This window comes from Pseudomyrmex gracilis, unplaced genomic scaffold (genome assembly GCF_002006095.1).
Source record: "Pseudomyrmex gracilis isolate BER0280 unplaced genomic scaffold, ASM200609v1 scaffold_94, whole genome shotgun sequence".
NCBI classification, from domain to species: domain Eukaryota; kingdom Metazoa; phylum Arthropoda; class Insecta; order Hymenoptera; family Formicidae; genus Pseudomyrmex; species Pseudomyrmex gracilis.
Window position 1 is genome coordinate 434,303 of NW_018020678.1, and position 12,850 is coordinate 447,152.

At 33.8% G+C, this 12,850-nt stretch overlaps 3 protein-coding genes and 1 long non-coding RNA gene across 5 annotated transcripts; 2 read left to right on the forward strand and 2 right to left on the reverse strand.

The window, feature by feature from the left end:
* Positions 1-250: 250 nt before the first annotated feature.
* LOC109855641 lies at positions 251-1,199 on the reverse strand. Of its 2 annotated transcripts, none has more exons than XM_020430106.1 (4): positions 836-1,199; positions 637-772; positions 491-547; positions 251-419 (listed from the first exon to the last, which is right to left on the reverse strand). In XM_020430106.1, exons 1-4 carry the CDS (start codon positions 1,171-1,173, stop codon positions 267-269), a joined length of 684 nt encoding a protein of 227 aa, XP_020285695.1. In that variant the 5' UTR covers positions 1,174-1,199; the 3' UTR covers positions 251-266. The 2 variants fall into 2 exon arrangements, with proteins under 2 accessions (XP_020285695.1, XP_020285696.1); XM_020430107.1 differs by having other exon boundaries at positions 347-430.
* Positions 1,200-1,896: 697 nt separating this feature from the next.
* On the forward strand, positions 1,897-6,786 carry LOC109855640 (F-box/SPRY domain-containing protein 1). The gene is made up of 4 exons (XM_020430104.1): positions 1,897-2,220; positions 2,450-2,723; positions 2,861-2,951; positions 3,073-6,786. The coding sequence occupies exons 1-4, from the start codon at positions 1,916-1,918 to the stop codon at positions 3,165-3,167; spliced, it is 765 nt and encodes a 254-aa protein (XP_020285693.1). The 5' UTR covers positions 1,897-1,915; the 3' UTR covers positions 3,168-6,786.
* Positions 6,787-6,867: 81 nt separating this feature from the next.
* Positions 6,868-10,363, reverse strand: LOC109855651 (transmembrane protein 164). Its single transcript, XM_020430118.1, has 6 exons — positions 10,285-10,363; positions 9,583-9,936; positions 9,371-9,487; positions 9,226-9,304; positions 9,011-9,111; positions 6,868-8,923 (listed from the first exon to the last, which is right to left on the reverse strand). The coding sequence occupies exons 2-6, from the start codon at positions 9,904-9,906 to the stop codon at positions 8,639-8,641; spliced, it is 906 nt and encodes a 301-aa protein (XP_020285707.1). The 5' UTR covers positions 9,907-9,936; positions 10,285-10,363; the 3' UTR covers positions 6,868-8,638.
* A 526-nt stretch (positions 10,364-10,889) lies between these two features.
* Positions 10,890-12,846, forward strand: LOC109855653. The gene is made up of 3 exons (XR_002250327.1): positions 10,890-11,397; positions 11,500-11,611; positions 12,428-12,846. It is a non-coding gene; the product is annotated as an uncharacterized LOC109855653 (long non-coding RNA).
* Positions 12,847-12,850: the final 4 nt, after the last annotated feature.

The following is a 12,850-nucleotide window of genomic DNA, read 5'->3' on the forward strand; positions in this document are numbered from 1 at the left end:
TTTCCGATTATCACACATGGTGATATAAATCAGCTTTTTTATCTAAAAAAATATAAATATATTAAAAGTATTGTTTTCATAATTATAACGAGACTGTACAAAACTATAGTAATTATAATATTTTAATCAATATATTTTTTATTTTGTACTTGTCATACTTTTTTTATTGAAACTTTAAATTGTTGTTAAGACTGAACAAAGAACTTGTCAATAATTGTTGTGTCTATTAATTTATTTTGAACCATTTTAAATATTTTTTCGGACATTCATAATAATTCGGTCAGTTTAATTTTAGTCTTGTCATTACGGTGATACTGTACTATATCGGCTTCTAGTAGAAACATCACATAATCTAAAGTGTTTGGTGTAACATCCACATAAGCATTATCTCCACCTTTCTGATAAGCACTAGTTAATGTCTGGAAACAGTCTTAGTTGTTATTAAAATTTATAGTTTAGTAAAATGTGTATAATTTATGAAAATACTCACTGCTAATAAATCCTTGAAACCTTCATTGTCAGGAAAAAGTGTATCAACAACCGTGTACTACAAAAAAAATTCATAAAAATGTAATTTGTTTGGTCACTTTTGTATAAATAAACTATTAGTGTGTGATAGATAAATTTCACACGTACTAAATCATTCTTCACATCTTGAAATATATGTTTAGTTAAGATAAGTTCATTCTCGTATGTTTTATTTGCAAATGTCTTCTTAGTGTCCAGATAAGTTTTTTTCATTTTTTCTAACGCGCTCTTTTTATTTTTTAAGCTGTAACATAAACGTAATGCGTGAATAACGTGTTCTCTACAGTTGAATTCTTGTTGTACTTACTACGTTATATTTTCTTGAACATCAGAAAGCCTTTCTTCTAAACTGACATAAAGCCCTTGCATGTTGTGAATTTCTTCTTCTATTTCTTTCATCACCTCAGTGCGTAAATCAGACGTCCTAGGAATTGGATAATTCTCAGGTTGCATCTGTTGGATTTCTTTCAACAGATTCTGTTCCAATTGGTCTTGCCTCAACCTAACATCATCTCCTGAACTTGACGAATTTATAGTAAGAACTTCATTATTCGATATCTTGTGTATTAGCTCCTCTAGATCTTTTTCCAGTTCCGCTCTCTTGTCCTTTAACGTCTCGTAAGCATCATTTAGTGTATATTCCATACTCTTTGCGTTTTAATTCAAATGTGTTTAGAATATGATTTTTCTCCAATATTTACAGGATTTTCAGTTGAAACAAAAATACGTGACAGGTACGTACGATTTTTCCCGCCAAACGTTTCAGCCTAACCTCACTTTCGATCCAAAAAAAATTTTTAATAATTTCAACTTCTACCGCTAGATGGTACGTGTTGTTCTTTTGCCGGCGCTTTAAATAAACTATGCAAACTCTACCGCATGCGTTATCTAAACCGAAAATCTTGAATAAAGCGTGTTATCGCGAATGTCACCGAACGTCACGAAGAAAAGTAATGCGTTCGTCGCGATCAAAACTCCGTATTTGCTTTTATCACAAAATTTAAAATCTGCTCAATTTTCACAGTTCGCTTTTACAAAATTTACAAACGCGCAGACTGATTTCCGCTGTAATTCTTGCGAAATTCTCGTTTTTATATCAGAAGACATGACAGGTCAATCTGATTATCTTGCCGCTGTCAGAGATTTTTTTTTCCGCGGCGGAATACTTTGTAACTTTTTCTTTGAAGTAATAAACTCGGAGCTATTGTCAAATTGATGACTACCGATCAAGTAAATTCGTGCGAAAATGATTGTAAATCGTTCCTAAGATATATTTGGGTTGGCGAGATCGCACAAATTGTCTAACATGCGCGTAGTCCGCGACGCACGCGAACGGTGTTTCTGTGTCGCATATGTTTTGCTACTCTCCTAAAACAGACCCGGCAAAATGGACGATATAGCACTTCGAGCGTCCGATCATGTTTTAGAAGTGATATTCTCGTATCTGGACCTGCACACGCTGAGAAACTGCTCGCTAGTGTGCAAGCGGTGGTACCGGTTTCTAAACGACGAGAACAACGACGTGTGGCGAATGCACTGTATAAGAAAATTGGCGCAGGAAGCGCTCAGTTCCGATTTGTTGTCGTCGGTGCCTACGTACAAGTCTAAACTGCGTGCGTTTTATCACGCGTGGAATCCAAACGACTGCTCGCGAAATATTTATATTAAACCCAACGGATTCACGTTGCACAGGTTGGTACGGCGACGCTATCTCGCCACACAATCTTCTTTGATTGCTGTTTGTGCATTCTGTTTCTCGCATTTAACAATATATATTTGTCAATATGTTTTTATATATATATAAATATAAAATCTTCATCAATATCATTTTCAATTATAACAATACAACACACAAGAAGCATGAAGTAATCTGAGAAGTGCAATATCCAAAATGTCTTGCACAGTTATTGCATCATTGCAGAAATCCTGTAGCACAGAGTACAGATGCGTGTAGAGGTAAGATAGGATTCAGACACGGACGTCACGCTTGGGAAGTTATTTGGGAAGGACCTTTAGGAACAGTAGCGGTAATAGGAATAGCAACTAAGGAAGCACCTCTCTTGTGCCATGGATATGTAGCTTTACTAGGCTCCGATGAACATTCCTGGGGCTGGAATCTTGTAGATAATCATTTGTTGCATAACGGAGATGCGCAGGGAAATTATCCTTTACTTAACAATGCTCCAAAATATCAGGTATGAAAATTTTTTTACGTGTATCTACAAAAATCATGAATCATATCAATTCTGGCATTAAAAAAAAAAAAAAAAAAAAAAAAATGAAGATCTGTTTTTAACCATCTGTTAAAAACTGTCACAACTGTTATTTACAGGTTGGGGAGAGAATTAGAGTAATTTTAGATTGTGATGATAATACATTGTCTTTCGAGAAGAATTATGAATTTCTGGGCGTAGCTTTCAGAGGTATGACTTTTTATTTTCACGTTTTATCTAGCGTTTAATTAGACTTTTGCAGAGAAACATTTTAAGATAATATTTAAAAATATACAAGCAATTGTGTTACAATCGCTACTTTGATGAACAGGATTACCAGATAAGAGATTATATCCATCGGTATCTGCTGTTTATGGAAATACCGAGGTGTCCATGGTGTACTTAGGACCACCATTGGATGGCTAACACACATTACGTTTGAAAAAAAAAAACACATATCCTCAAAAGAGCTCATTTGAGGCTGTACAATGCATTCTTAATGCCAAGTTTTCTGTGCACTGTACCGATATTGTCTACGTTTAAGTAGAGCGAGCACACGGCGGCAAATTGTACAATATTCTTTACAGAGAAATGTGTGCCTGCTAGATTACTTGGTCAATAATATATTGTAAATAATAGGCATTTTTTTTAAACCGATAAACTTTATCATCCGATATATACGTATCGTTTTTTTTTTTTTTTTTTCCCTCAGTTCAAATTGATCTATTTTTATTAATGTAACTGCACGTATGAAGGTTTTACGTGATATTAGTTTTAAGTAATAGTACGTGAAAAATATTTCTTTTTTATTAATTTTTATTATTTTGTTGGAAGACGCAACGCCACATCGTATGATGTCGAATATAGTAATGTTTGTCACATACCTTTAATATATATTTCCGTGCAGTATTATTTATTATCTGTTATAATTTTTTTATATATATCAAACACGCGCGATATTTTAGGTAAAATAATTTAACAATTTGACTTCCTGTTTTTTTTTAATCCACTTTCTCTTGTAACATATTTGCGTATTGAGCTCAGGACATTGCGTTGTAATTTGTTTATTGTTAAGAACATATTAGAAACACGAAAATGAACGTTTATATATATATATATATATTCTTCCAAAGAATGCTCATGTTTGTTTTTTATATATTGTGAATATTGTTAGCGAAAGCAGCACGATCAAATATGTTTGCTTTTATTATAAAGCTTACAACACTTGCCTCTATCTTTCTAATTTATTACAATTGTGTGTACAAAGATCTAATATATAGAAGTTTTACGACTAATTATATTATTTTCTGTTTATATTACAACACTAAACCAAAAAATGGCTTTTAGAAAATAATTCGTCACATAATATAGTATACAGGGTGGTCTCACTTAATGTGTTCATTTAGTAACGACATTATTTTTTGTACACAAGAACAAAGAAATCGCGAAAACAATTATACAATATAAAAAAAAAAAAAAAAAAAAAATCAAATAACAAGTTCTGTCAAGGCCTCATTCAGTAGGCACACTAAAAATTGCTAAAACTTATTCGTCCTAAACAACAACAAAAAACTAGACTAGCAGTTCCATTGTTTGTTCGTCAAATAAATACGGAATATTTACAAAAACGCACGTAATAATATTTTACTAACACTTTCTCTTTGAGAGAGATATGCGGAGAGAAAGAAAGCAGTTAATAATTATTAAAAACATTGCTCCAAAGCAATGTATTGTTTATCTTTGTATTTTAAACATTACATGTCGCGTCACAGTATGATCTCGTTTAAACTCTAAGTCATCGGTATACTTAGGCTCTACATTGCCGGTTAAATACCAATATCATTTTAATATCTCGTATATATGTGTAATAAATTTACACACACATATATATGTATATATATTTATTTATATGTTTTAAACCACTATTGTGGATAAATAAGTGCACAAAGAATACACTGCATAAAAATTCAAAAAGCTATCGTTTTCATTAGTGAATTTTTACGTTGATTGCAAATATATATATATATATATATACATATAAATACGAGAGATTGTATATTACAATCTGTTAAAAATCTATTTATAAATAAAAAATGCTGTTTTTAAGATTGAAAACCGACAATTAGAGATGGCGAATTAGATCGGAGTAAAGATGATTATTTATAAATGTACATATTTATTATGATGATTGCGTTTTTTGCTGTAGTGTTCGTGTGAATTAGTTTTTCTAAACTTTTGTACAGAATCGTGTACATAGTGATTATAAATATTTGGGAAATAAACTTTATTTCATACGTATGTATGTACATGTACTATGTACGTATTTGTCCTGTGTAAAGTCACAACCTTTATTTAACGTCTTCAGATATATCTCATTATGTATATGCATTTTTTGTTCTTGTGAATAATCGATCATTCTATTGGTATGTCAAAGATGAGAGGTTTAACCATATTTGGACGACTCTCTTTTATTTTATTCAAAATTTTACAATGTACTCACAATTCGAACGCTAAGTGACGGTAACAACGTACCTGTTTCAAATATCCGAATAATTGAGTATGGCGGTCTCTTGAATAAAATTATCATTATGGCACCAAAATTAAAATTAATAACATTTGTCCTCTTATAAATAATGTATACTAAAATTAGTAAGTAATGTTAAGTACGTATTGAAAATAATGTTAAAACACCTTTTGCACCTGCTCGAGTCTAATCGAGCGCGAAGAAATCTTTCCTGAATACACAAAAAAGACCAAAGTGCGAACATTATTACTCAATACCTTACTATTCTCTAGACCAGGATAAGAATTACGTTGGCGAAGAGATAATATCATATCGTGACAAGAAAAATGTTATTGCAATTACGTTCTTATTGCACAAATTCTTACGAAGCTCCCCGAAAACGTAAGAGAAAAACTTGAGAATTATTAAATCATGATATAAACTTTTCGAGTCTTCTGCACAAAATCTTTTTTTTTGTGTTTTTTTTTTTTTTTTTTTTATTCGAATACAAGTAATTCAGCTTGAGAAATGTAAAGTGCAGTATGCAAGTGTCAGAGCGTTGATTTACTTACTCGATCTCATTATTTACAAATCGTTCGTTCTAGTAAGAAGAAATCTCTAATTTGTACAATATGTATAAAGGCAGCGCGCGAAGTACAGTGACCGACATTAACACCTTCGCATTTGCTACGCACATTTCAGAAACACTCAATATGGCAGAAAATATTGAGTAACACGAGATTCTGACAAATGTGAAGGCGTTGTTGTTGTCTTTGTACGTGTGATACATGAAACAGTGCACGATTTACATGTTACGACGTATATATTGCACAAGCCAGACATTCCATACAATACTATCGGTAAACTATAAATGAGGCTAAACCTGACGGAAAAAAATTTATTCAATAAGGGAATGTTATTCAACAACTCGAGTTCACTGAATGTACATGTGTATAATCTACATCGTATATAAGCTGATCGTATACTTTCGAAGCGGTACGAATTATACAAACAACGAAACTGCAAAAAAAACAACAAAAAACTTACGTTATCGCGCATTAAAAAAATATTATTTAACTCTTAGACTTATACTATACGACTGTGCCTACGTATGATAGCAGGAGAGAGAGAGGCATTAAAATTTATTTTTTAATAACAGACACAAACATACATATAGTTCTGGATTTTAAAAGAATACTATTGACGGTTGTAAATATAAATAATCGGCGTAACAATACTATGAAAATACATTTATAACTCATAAACATATATATGTATATATAAGATCAAATAAAACGTGCGATACTAAAAAATATATGTATGTACATATCCAAATATATATCACCACACTATACATCACAACTTTTCTCACTTTACTGTTGTGTTTATAATATTTTATAATTGTATATTAAATACGATTTAAACGATTATTTGTAAAAATGAAATAAAAATTAAAAGTGGAGAGAGCTGTCTGCATGTAAACAATATGTCTAAATAAATAAATCTTACGATTGCACGTAAAACTTAAAACAAAAATTAAAAAATAAAATTATTTTAATATATATGTATACATAAAATATATGTTAAAAAAACGAAACAAAAATTTACAGTAAAACACGGAATGTTTATATATACACTTATCACACAAAATAAAAAACGGAAGAAATATCACCATTATTCTATTTCTTTTTTTATGATAGTAAAACGAGGAGAGAGCGATCAGCTGTTTATTAATTTTTTAGTGAAGTTGCAGAACATATTCTATTCTGTATATCATTCCAGGTACACACATACACATACGTAAGCACACTTTCAATCACATTGTCAGTAGTAAAAAACTCCTTGCTTGACTAGTTTGTAGCTACCAAATGGAAAATTCATTATCTTGGATGATATAATATTAGTTTTCTATATGCACTTAAAGTTTCTATTTTACAAAATGCACATTGTGTAACACTACAATGAATCACGTTAATCTAAGCGTTGATCTTTTTTTTGGAATATAAAACAGTTTTTTGTTTGTTTTTGTTGTGTCAAAAACTTATTATTTTAGGCCAGTTGAATAAAAACAACACCGTGTATAGGTGTAGCAATAGCATTTCTTGTGATATCGTGTCAAAGACAATTTTTTTCATACTTCTGATGCAAAAGCACTGAACCAATCTCCCGCAAAAAAATCAGGATTATCCAATTTGTGAATATATGTGCTTAATATAATTTAATATATTTAAATTATTTAAGATTGAAAATTGATGTATTTATTTCAACATTTTAGAGAGAGTAGTCGCGTGTTTATTCCAAGAGATAGACATCCGTGATTATAAATAAATAACTGCGGATGTCGGTTTTATAATTATTATCATTGGTATGAGTAATATCAATCGCTTCTACGTATTAGATTGTTTTAACGAGAAACACGAGTCTTTTTCTAATGGCAGCTTAATGAAAATATAGACCTTTATCTTTATTAATTTTATGAGTAATAAACATAGGCCGTTATATATCTTATAATCCGTGACAATGTTCACAAAACTGACTAACGTATAAAAGTTTGTTTATACGTATGAAACCTGAGATTTTAAATATGACTTTTTGAAAAATCAAAATATCTATCGAGATATTAAAGATATACAAAATAAATTCTCTAAGTTCCTTAAATTAAAAAATGAAGTCTAAAAATTCGTATAACAAAAAAAGTCACGTACAAATATTTTCATACATGTCATCAGTTTTGCAAACAGAGAGCGGTATCTAATTAATTTCTAGTTATATACATTGCAGTTTCGTCATTTGAATATCTTCATTTCTTCTGTATAAGAATAGAAAAGAATCATAAGAATGCATAATGTGTACTGTTTGTCTCTAACGCGATTGTTGTTAACTAGTATAAGAGGTAACGCAAGTTAGTTATGACTGTAAGTAATCAGCCATTGTTTTTAGTGGACGTCAGCTTAAGCCTCACACACTATCATGAGTTTCTTAATTCTATGCACAGCGCCATATAACAAGCTTTTGAATAGAAATTTATATTTCAAATAGACTATTTCTCACGATCGATGTCGTGGACTAATAAAATTAAAACCGGCACAATTGTAAAATTGCACCAAGTTGTCTCTCTTTGATATTTATTGTGTCTGTGAGCGCGTAAGTTTTGTTCAGATAAAACGATTCGTAAATCGTGTTTATCATTATTCATGTATCAATTGTGTACGATTAGTTATAAAACTTGTTAAGAAGTTTAGTTCCTATTGTCCCCTTTTTTGTGTTCACAAAGATATAACGTATAACAGATACCATTATAAATGCTCAAGTTTTCAGAAAAGAATGTATAGATATCATATACTCACGTAATAAAATCAAATATACATTTGACATTATGGTTTTCTCTACCGGATTAGTCAAAATGTGTATGGCCGTTTCCCGAGGTGTTGGAACCTTCGTGCGACCTCTCGCTTTGCTCGTATGTACATTTCTTTTTTGGAATTGTGCATTCTAGCGCCGGCTTAACCCTAGTTAGCGGGAACTTGGTTAAGAAGAAGTTGGATCCGTAACAGAACAGTTTGCACAAAAAGGGGCACAATATCGCTTGGTGGATGGTTGCCCATATTCGATAATTTTGACCTTCAAAGGGATCCAGCACAGCTGCGCACAACATGTGACTAAGATTCACTTGTATAGGCTGCACACAGAAAAAAAAAAGAAACATTCCAAATATAATTTTTAAAAGTTAAGTATTGCAGCTGGATACATAATTCAGCTTACTGACCAAGGCAACACACTGAAGAATCCAAAAGTGATATCCTGCATTGAGGCCATAACTCAGAACCGACCAGCTCATGTCAGACAATGGTTCTATATTATATACACCTAGTGTAAAAATAAAAATGTATTGTATTCTGTACTTGGAATTACTGTACTTTTAAAACTTTTAAAGTCAGAATATGGAAATATAACAATTTCAGATGTTTCAAGTATACACACCTCCAATCCTCAACAAGTAGTATGGTATTACTAACATTAAACCGTGCTGAATATAATACATCGCCCTGTCCGCAAATATCTGAAAGACGAGTTTACTTATTTTTTTATCTTACTGTTTAATATTTACTCTATCATATGTACTTACAATTCGAGATTCTGTTTCTGGAAATAGATAAGCTAATACTGGTCCATTCAGCAGATTTAAATGTATCCTAAAGATAGCAGTAACAGTTGGACTAGGATCCGCAGCTAGTAAATACAACTACAACAGGACGCAAAACACAGAATTTAACATCCAAAAGAACGAGTCATTGTAATTTGTCTTAAAAAAATTTGCATTCAAATCACAAAACTTACTTGCAATGCGGTTGTAATGTGACATGGATTTAAAAGATAAATGACAGTCCTGCTGGTGAATTTAAAACCGATCTCCATACCCAGGACCAGTGACATCGCGATTAACAAGACTCGCCTGCCCACGCGGTCGTGACCATGACCGACGAAGGTCAGATTTTTCGGCAATGTCACTCTCTTCAGACCCCACAAGATGCATGACGTGACGAACACCGATATCAGCAGGGTTTCAATTATCCTTCGCTTTATTGACAAGTAATTCGCACATTCCGGACCGACGTTGCGCGGTATTGAGGTATTTACACCATCGTATGCCCATTCGAACATCGTTCGAGATTAAAAATCGTTGTCGGAAAACTGGAACAAGTGTTATTCTTGAGGAACTTGCGGTGAGTTTTTCAACGACTGGTCGCGTGATTAAGCGTAAAACGACTGATAATGAATCTGTATTTATCTCGTAACAGAGACAAAAAAAAAACTTGTCACGAAAAAAGGCTTAACGAAATGCGTTTTTTTTTTTCGAAGAGCAACCGACTAAAGGTTAGAAACAACGAGAGCCAGCAGGCTATAACGTTTTATTATTGATCTCGATGCTGAATTGTCAATCATCTCGGCACGTGCGATTGCACCTAAACCAAACGATTCCGAAAGAATCGCTCGTCGCGATGCAATTTCTCTGTGATCTTTTTAACTATATATACATACGTATGTAAATAATAATCTACAAAAAGATAGACCGATTGTTGTGTCGAACCAGAGAGAAGGACCGAGAACGGCCACACGACCATCGATTAAGCTGTTATTGCCATTACGCTCCGTTCGCCAGCGCTGCTTTCACGGTGGAGCACATCGCCAACTACATAGCCGATGTATGTGCAGTGTGCACGGAGCGGCGGATTCGTCGACAATGGTGTTGCCGATGTGCTCCATCGTGAACGTAGCGCTGGCGAACGGAAAAACGACAACAGCTATAAACTGGAGCCACGGCCGCTCTCAGTCTCTTCTCTCTCTCTCTGGTGCCGTCAGGTGACGACCGAACGGAATTCCTAGCTGAACATTATTACGCACGTATGTATGTATATATGTATGTGCGGAATGTAAGAGACAATTTACATTGCAGAGGCGACGCGCCCCGCTTAAACAAAAGCCTCCGCGCTTAAACCAGCCTTTAAGTTTAAATGATCGGCCGGGGGCGCGGAAATGAAGGGCAAGAGGGAAACGTCACACGATGTTGACATGTGATATATTCTCGAATGTTGACAGTACAACAGAGTGAAAGTGCACGTGGATAGGAACCCTCCCTCCTTTACCCTCCCTCCCCCCTCTCTCCCCCTCCGAAATAAATCATCGTGTGCACATGTCACAACAAACACCGGTGAGCTCGCGAGATGATGTGAGGTGCAATCGGGGGGTAAACCCGCGCGCTTGTGTTTCCGCGGAACAACGCGACGCCACGGAATGCCATTGACGCTTGATCGACGTTACGAAGAGAATTATTAAGGCGCTGAAGTGTCGCTGCGTTTCAAACATGGCGGTGTCGCTCGTGCGGTCGTTCGTTGCTGTATTACAACATTCATCATGACGATTGCGGATCGTTCCGATCGCACGCAACGCACGTTCTTCGCTTGATCATCTCTCTCGGGTTCCTCGAGATCGAAACTCTACGCGCAACGACCGCTCCGGGTGTGCGTTGGATTTTCCGTGTGCGGGGTTATACACGTCGCCTGGCTCGTCGACGACTCCGGGTTTCTTCGAAGCGGCCGAGATAATCGCATCGCTTCGACGACCACACAGTCGCTTTGACCTTTCTTCCGCGAGGTACGTAAGTTTTTTTTTCACATCGCTCGCGAAGCGTGTGGCGTCTCGCTTGCTCGAAACTCAGCACAGGACACACAGCAATTCTAATCGAATTTTCTTTAGACGATTGTAGACGCAATCGATAGACCCGCATCACGTCCCAACTAGGAGGATATGCTCCGAAATTCTTCTTCTCTGCGTCAACATCGTCTTAAGAAATCTTAACTGCTAGAAAGTGAGTAATTAAAATTTACACGGAGACACAAGAAAGAGACTGCACATTCGAAAACTTTATAAAGATTTAAAAAAAAAAAAGGGAAAAAAGTATTCCTCGGTTTTTGTGCTTCGGTTAAAAAAATATATATATTTTTGCATTTACATAATAAAATATAATTAAATACCGTGAACTTTATTGTATATTGGAGTTGATATATTGTGACTATTTCTGTCTCTTTCTGTGGATTTTTTGTCAACGATTTCTCATCGTTTTCTTTCGTTTCTTAAGATTAGATAAAAACGATATTATTTTTATTTGTGTGTGTGTGTGTGTGTGTGTATGTAACAAAGCACGAAAAATGTGAAGACCAAATATTTCCAAAAGAACGATATTGGCTGGTATTTTCACAGTCCGATCTTGCATCTAAGGTCGACTTTTTAAAAAAGTTGTGCGGGAGGTTTTGATAGAGAAATTAATTTAAGATTTAAAAAAAATATCGTTTTATCATTTTTCGTCTTTGCGCAAACTAAAAAATATTAAAAAGTATATTAAAATATATACGTCATTGAAAATCGCCGAGTTAAGTCCCGTTTACATGAGTCTCACGGAATTCGAACCAATCGCATTGACCGATCTTGGCCAGACTTACGCACACATCTACAATCTCCGTGATTCTTGGAGAAAGAATAAGACTTCTTTTTTTTTTTTTTTTTTTAATAACTGAAAACAGAAAATCTAAAATCCGTGTTCAATCAGAAACATAAAAAATGTTACTTACAACAGATCTACCTTTTAAAAAATATATTAACTTAATGTGTTTATTGATTATTTCAGATAGTGAGACAGAGCTCGTTGAAGATATCTGGTTAATAACAGGCTCATTTTTGTATTGTTCCGAGGGCAAACCCGTGTAAAATCCAATTTAATCTGTTACAAGAGATCTTTTATTACAATATAATATAATATAATAAGCTATTCAATTTAGATATAGAGTATTGTATACATAGTAGCTAGTAATCAAAATCGAAATTTATAAGCAGTTTCGGTTTAGAGTGTGGCCTATAATCTTTGTATAGATGTTTCTTGTCTGTTAATTTACCACTACTTGTGTTATTATTTATAAATCTTTGTGAGTTGTTTTGAGAATATTGTGAAGCACGCAAACATTTGAACAGTGAAATCTATTGCATTCATCTTGATGTAATATCCACCATTTATATTGCATACAAGAAGTATATAAAAAATACTTTAAGACGA

Bases quoted from the DNA above. Each gene is read 5' to 3' on its own strand.
- LOC109855641 (XM_020430106.1), bottom strand. From the start codon at position 1,173: ATGGAATATACACTAAATGATGCTTACGAGACGTTAAAGGACAAGAGA. The intron at 773-835 runs GTAAGTACAACA...TTTATGTTACAG, and splicing joins GTTCAAGAAAATATAACGTA to CTTAAAAAATAAAAAGAGCG. The intron at 548-636 runs GTACGTGTGAAA...TTTTTTTTGTAG, and splicing joins AAGATGTGAAGAATGATTTA to TACACGGTTGTTGATACACT.
- LOC109855651 (XM_020430118.1), bottom strand. From the start codon at position 9,906: ATGTTCGAATGGGCATACGATGGTGTAAATACCTCAATACCGCGCAAC. The intron at 9,488-9,582 runs GTAAGTTTTGTG...GTCCTGTTGTAG, and splicing joins ACATTACAACCGCATTGCAA to TTGTATTTACTAGCTGCGGA. The intron at 9,112-9,225 runs GTGTGTATACTT...TTTTTACACTAG, and splicing joins CTACTTGTTGAGGATTGGAG to GTGTATATAATATAGAACCA.
- LOC109855640 (XM_020430104.1), top strand. From the start codon at position 1,916: ATGGACGATATAGCACTTCGAGCGTCCGATCATGTTTTAGAAGTGATA. The intron at 2,221-2,449 runs GTTGGTACGGCG...GCATCATTGCAG, and splicing joins AACGGATTCACGTTGCACAG to AAATCCTGTAGCACAGAGTA. The intron at 2,724-2,860 runs GTATGAAAATTT...TGTTATTTACAG, and splicing joins ACAATGCTCCAAAATATCAG to GTTGGGGAGAGAATTAGAGT.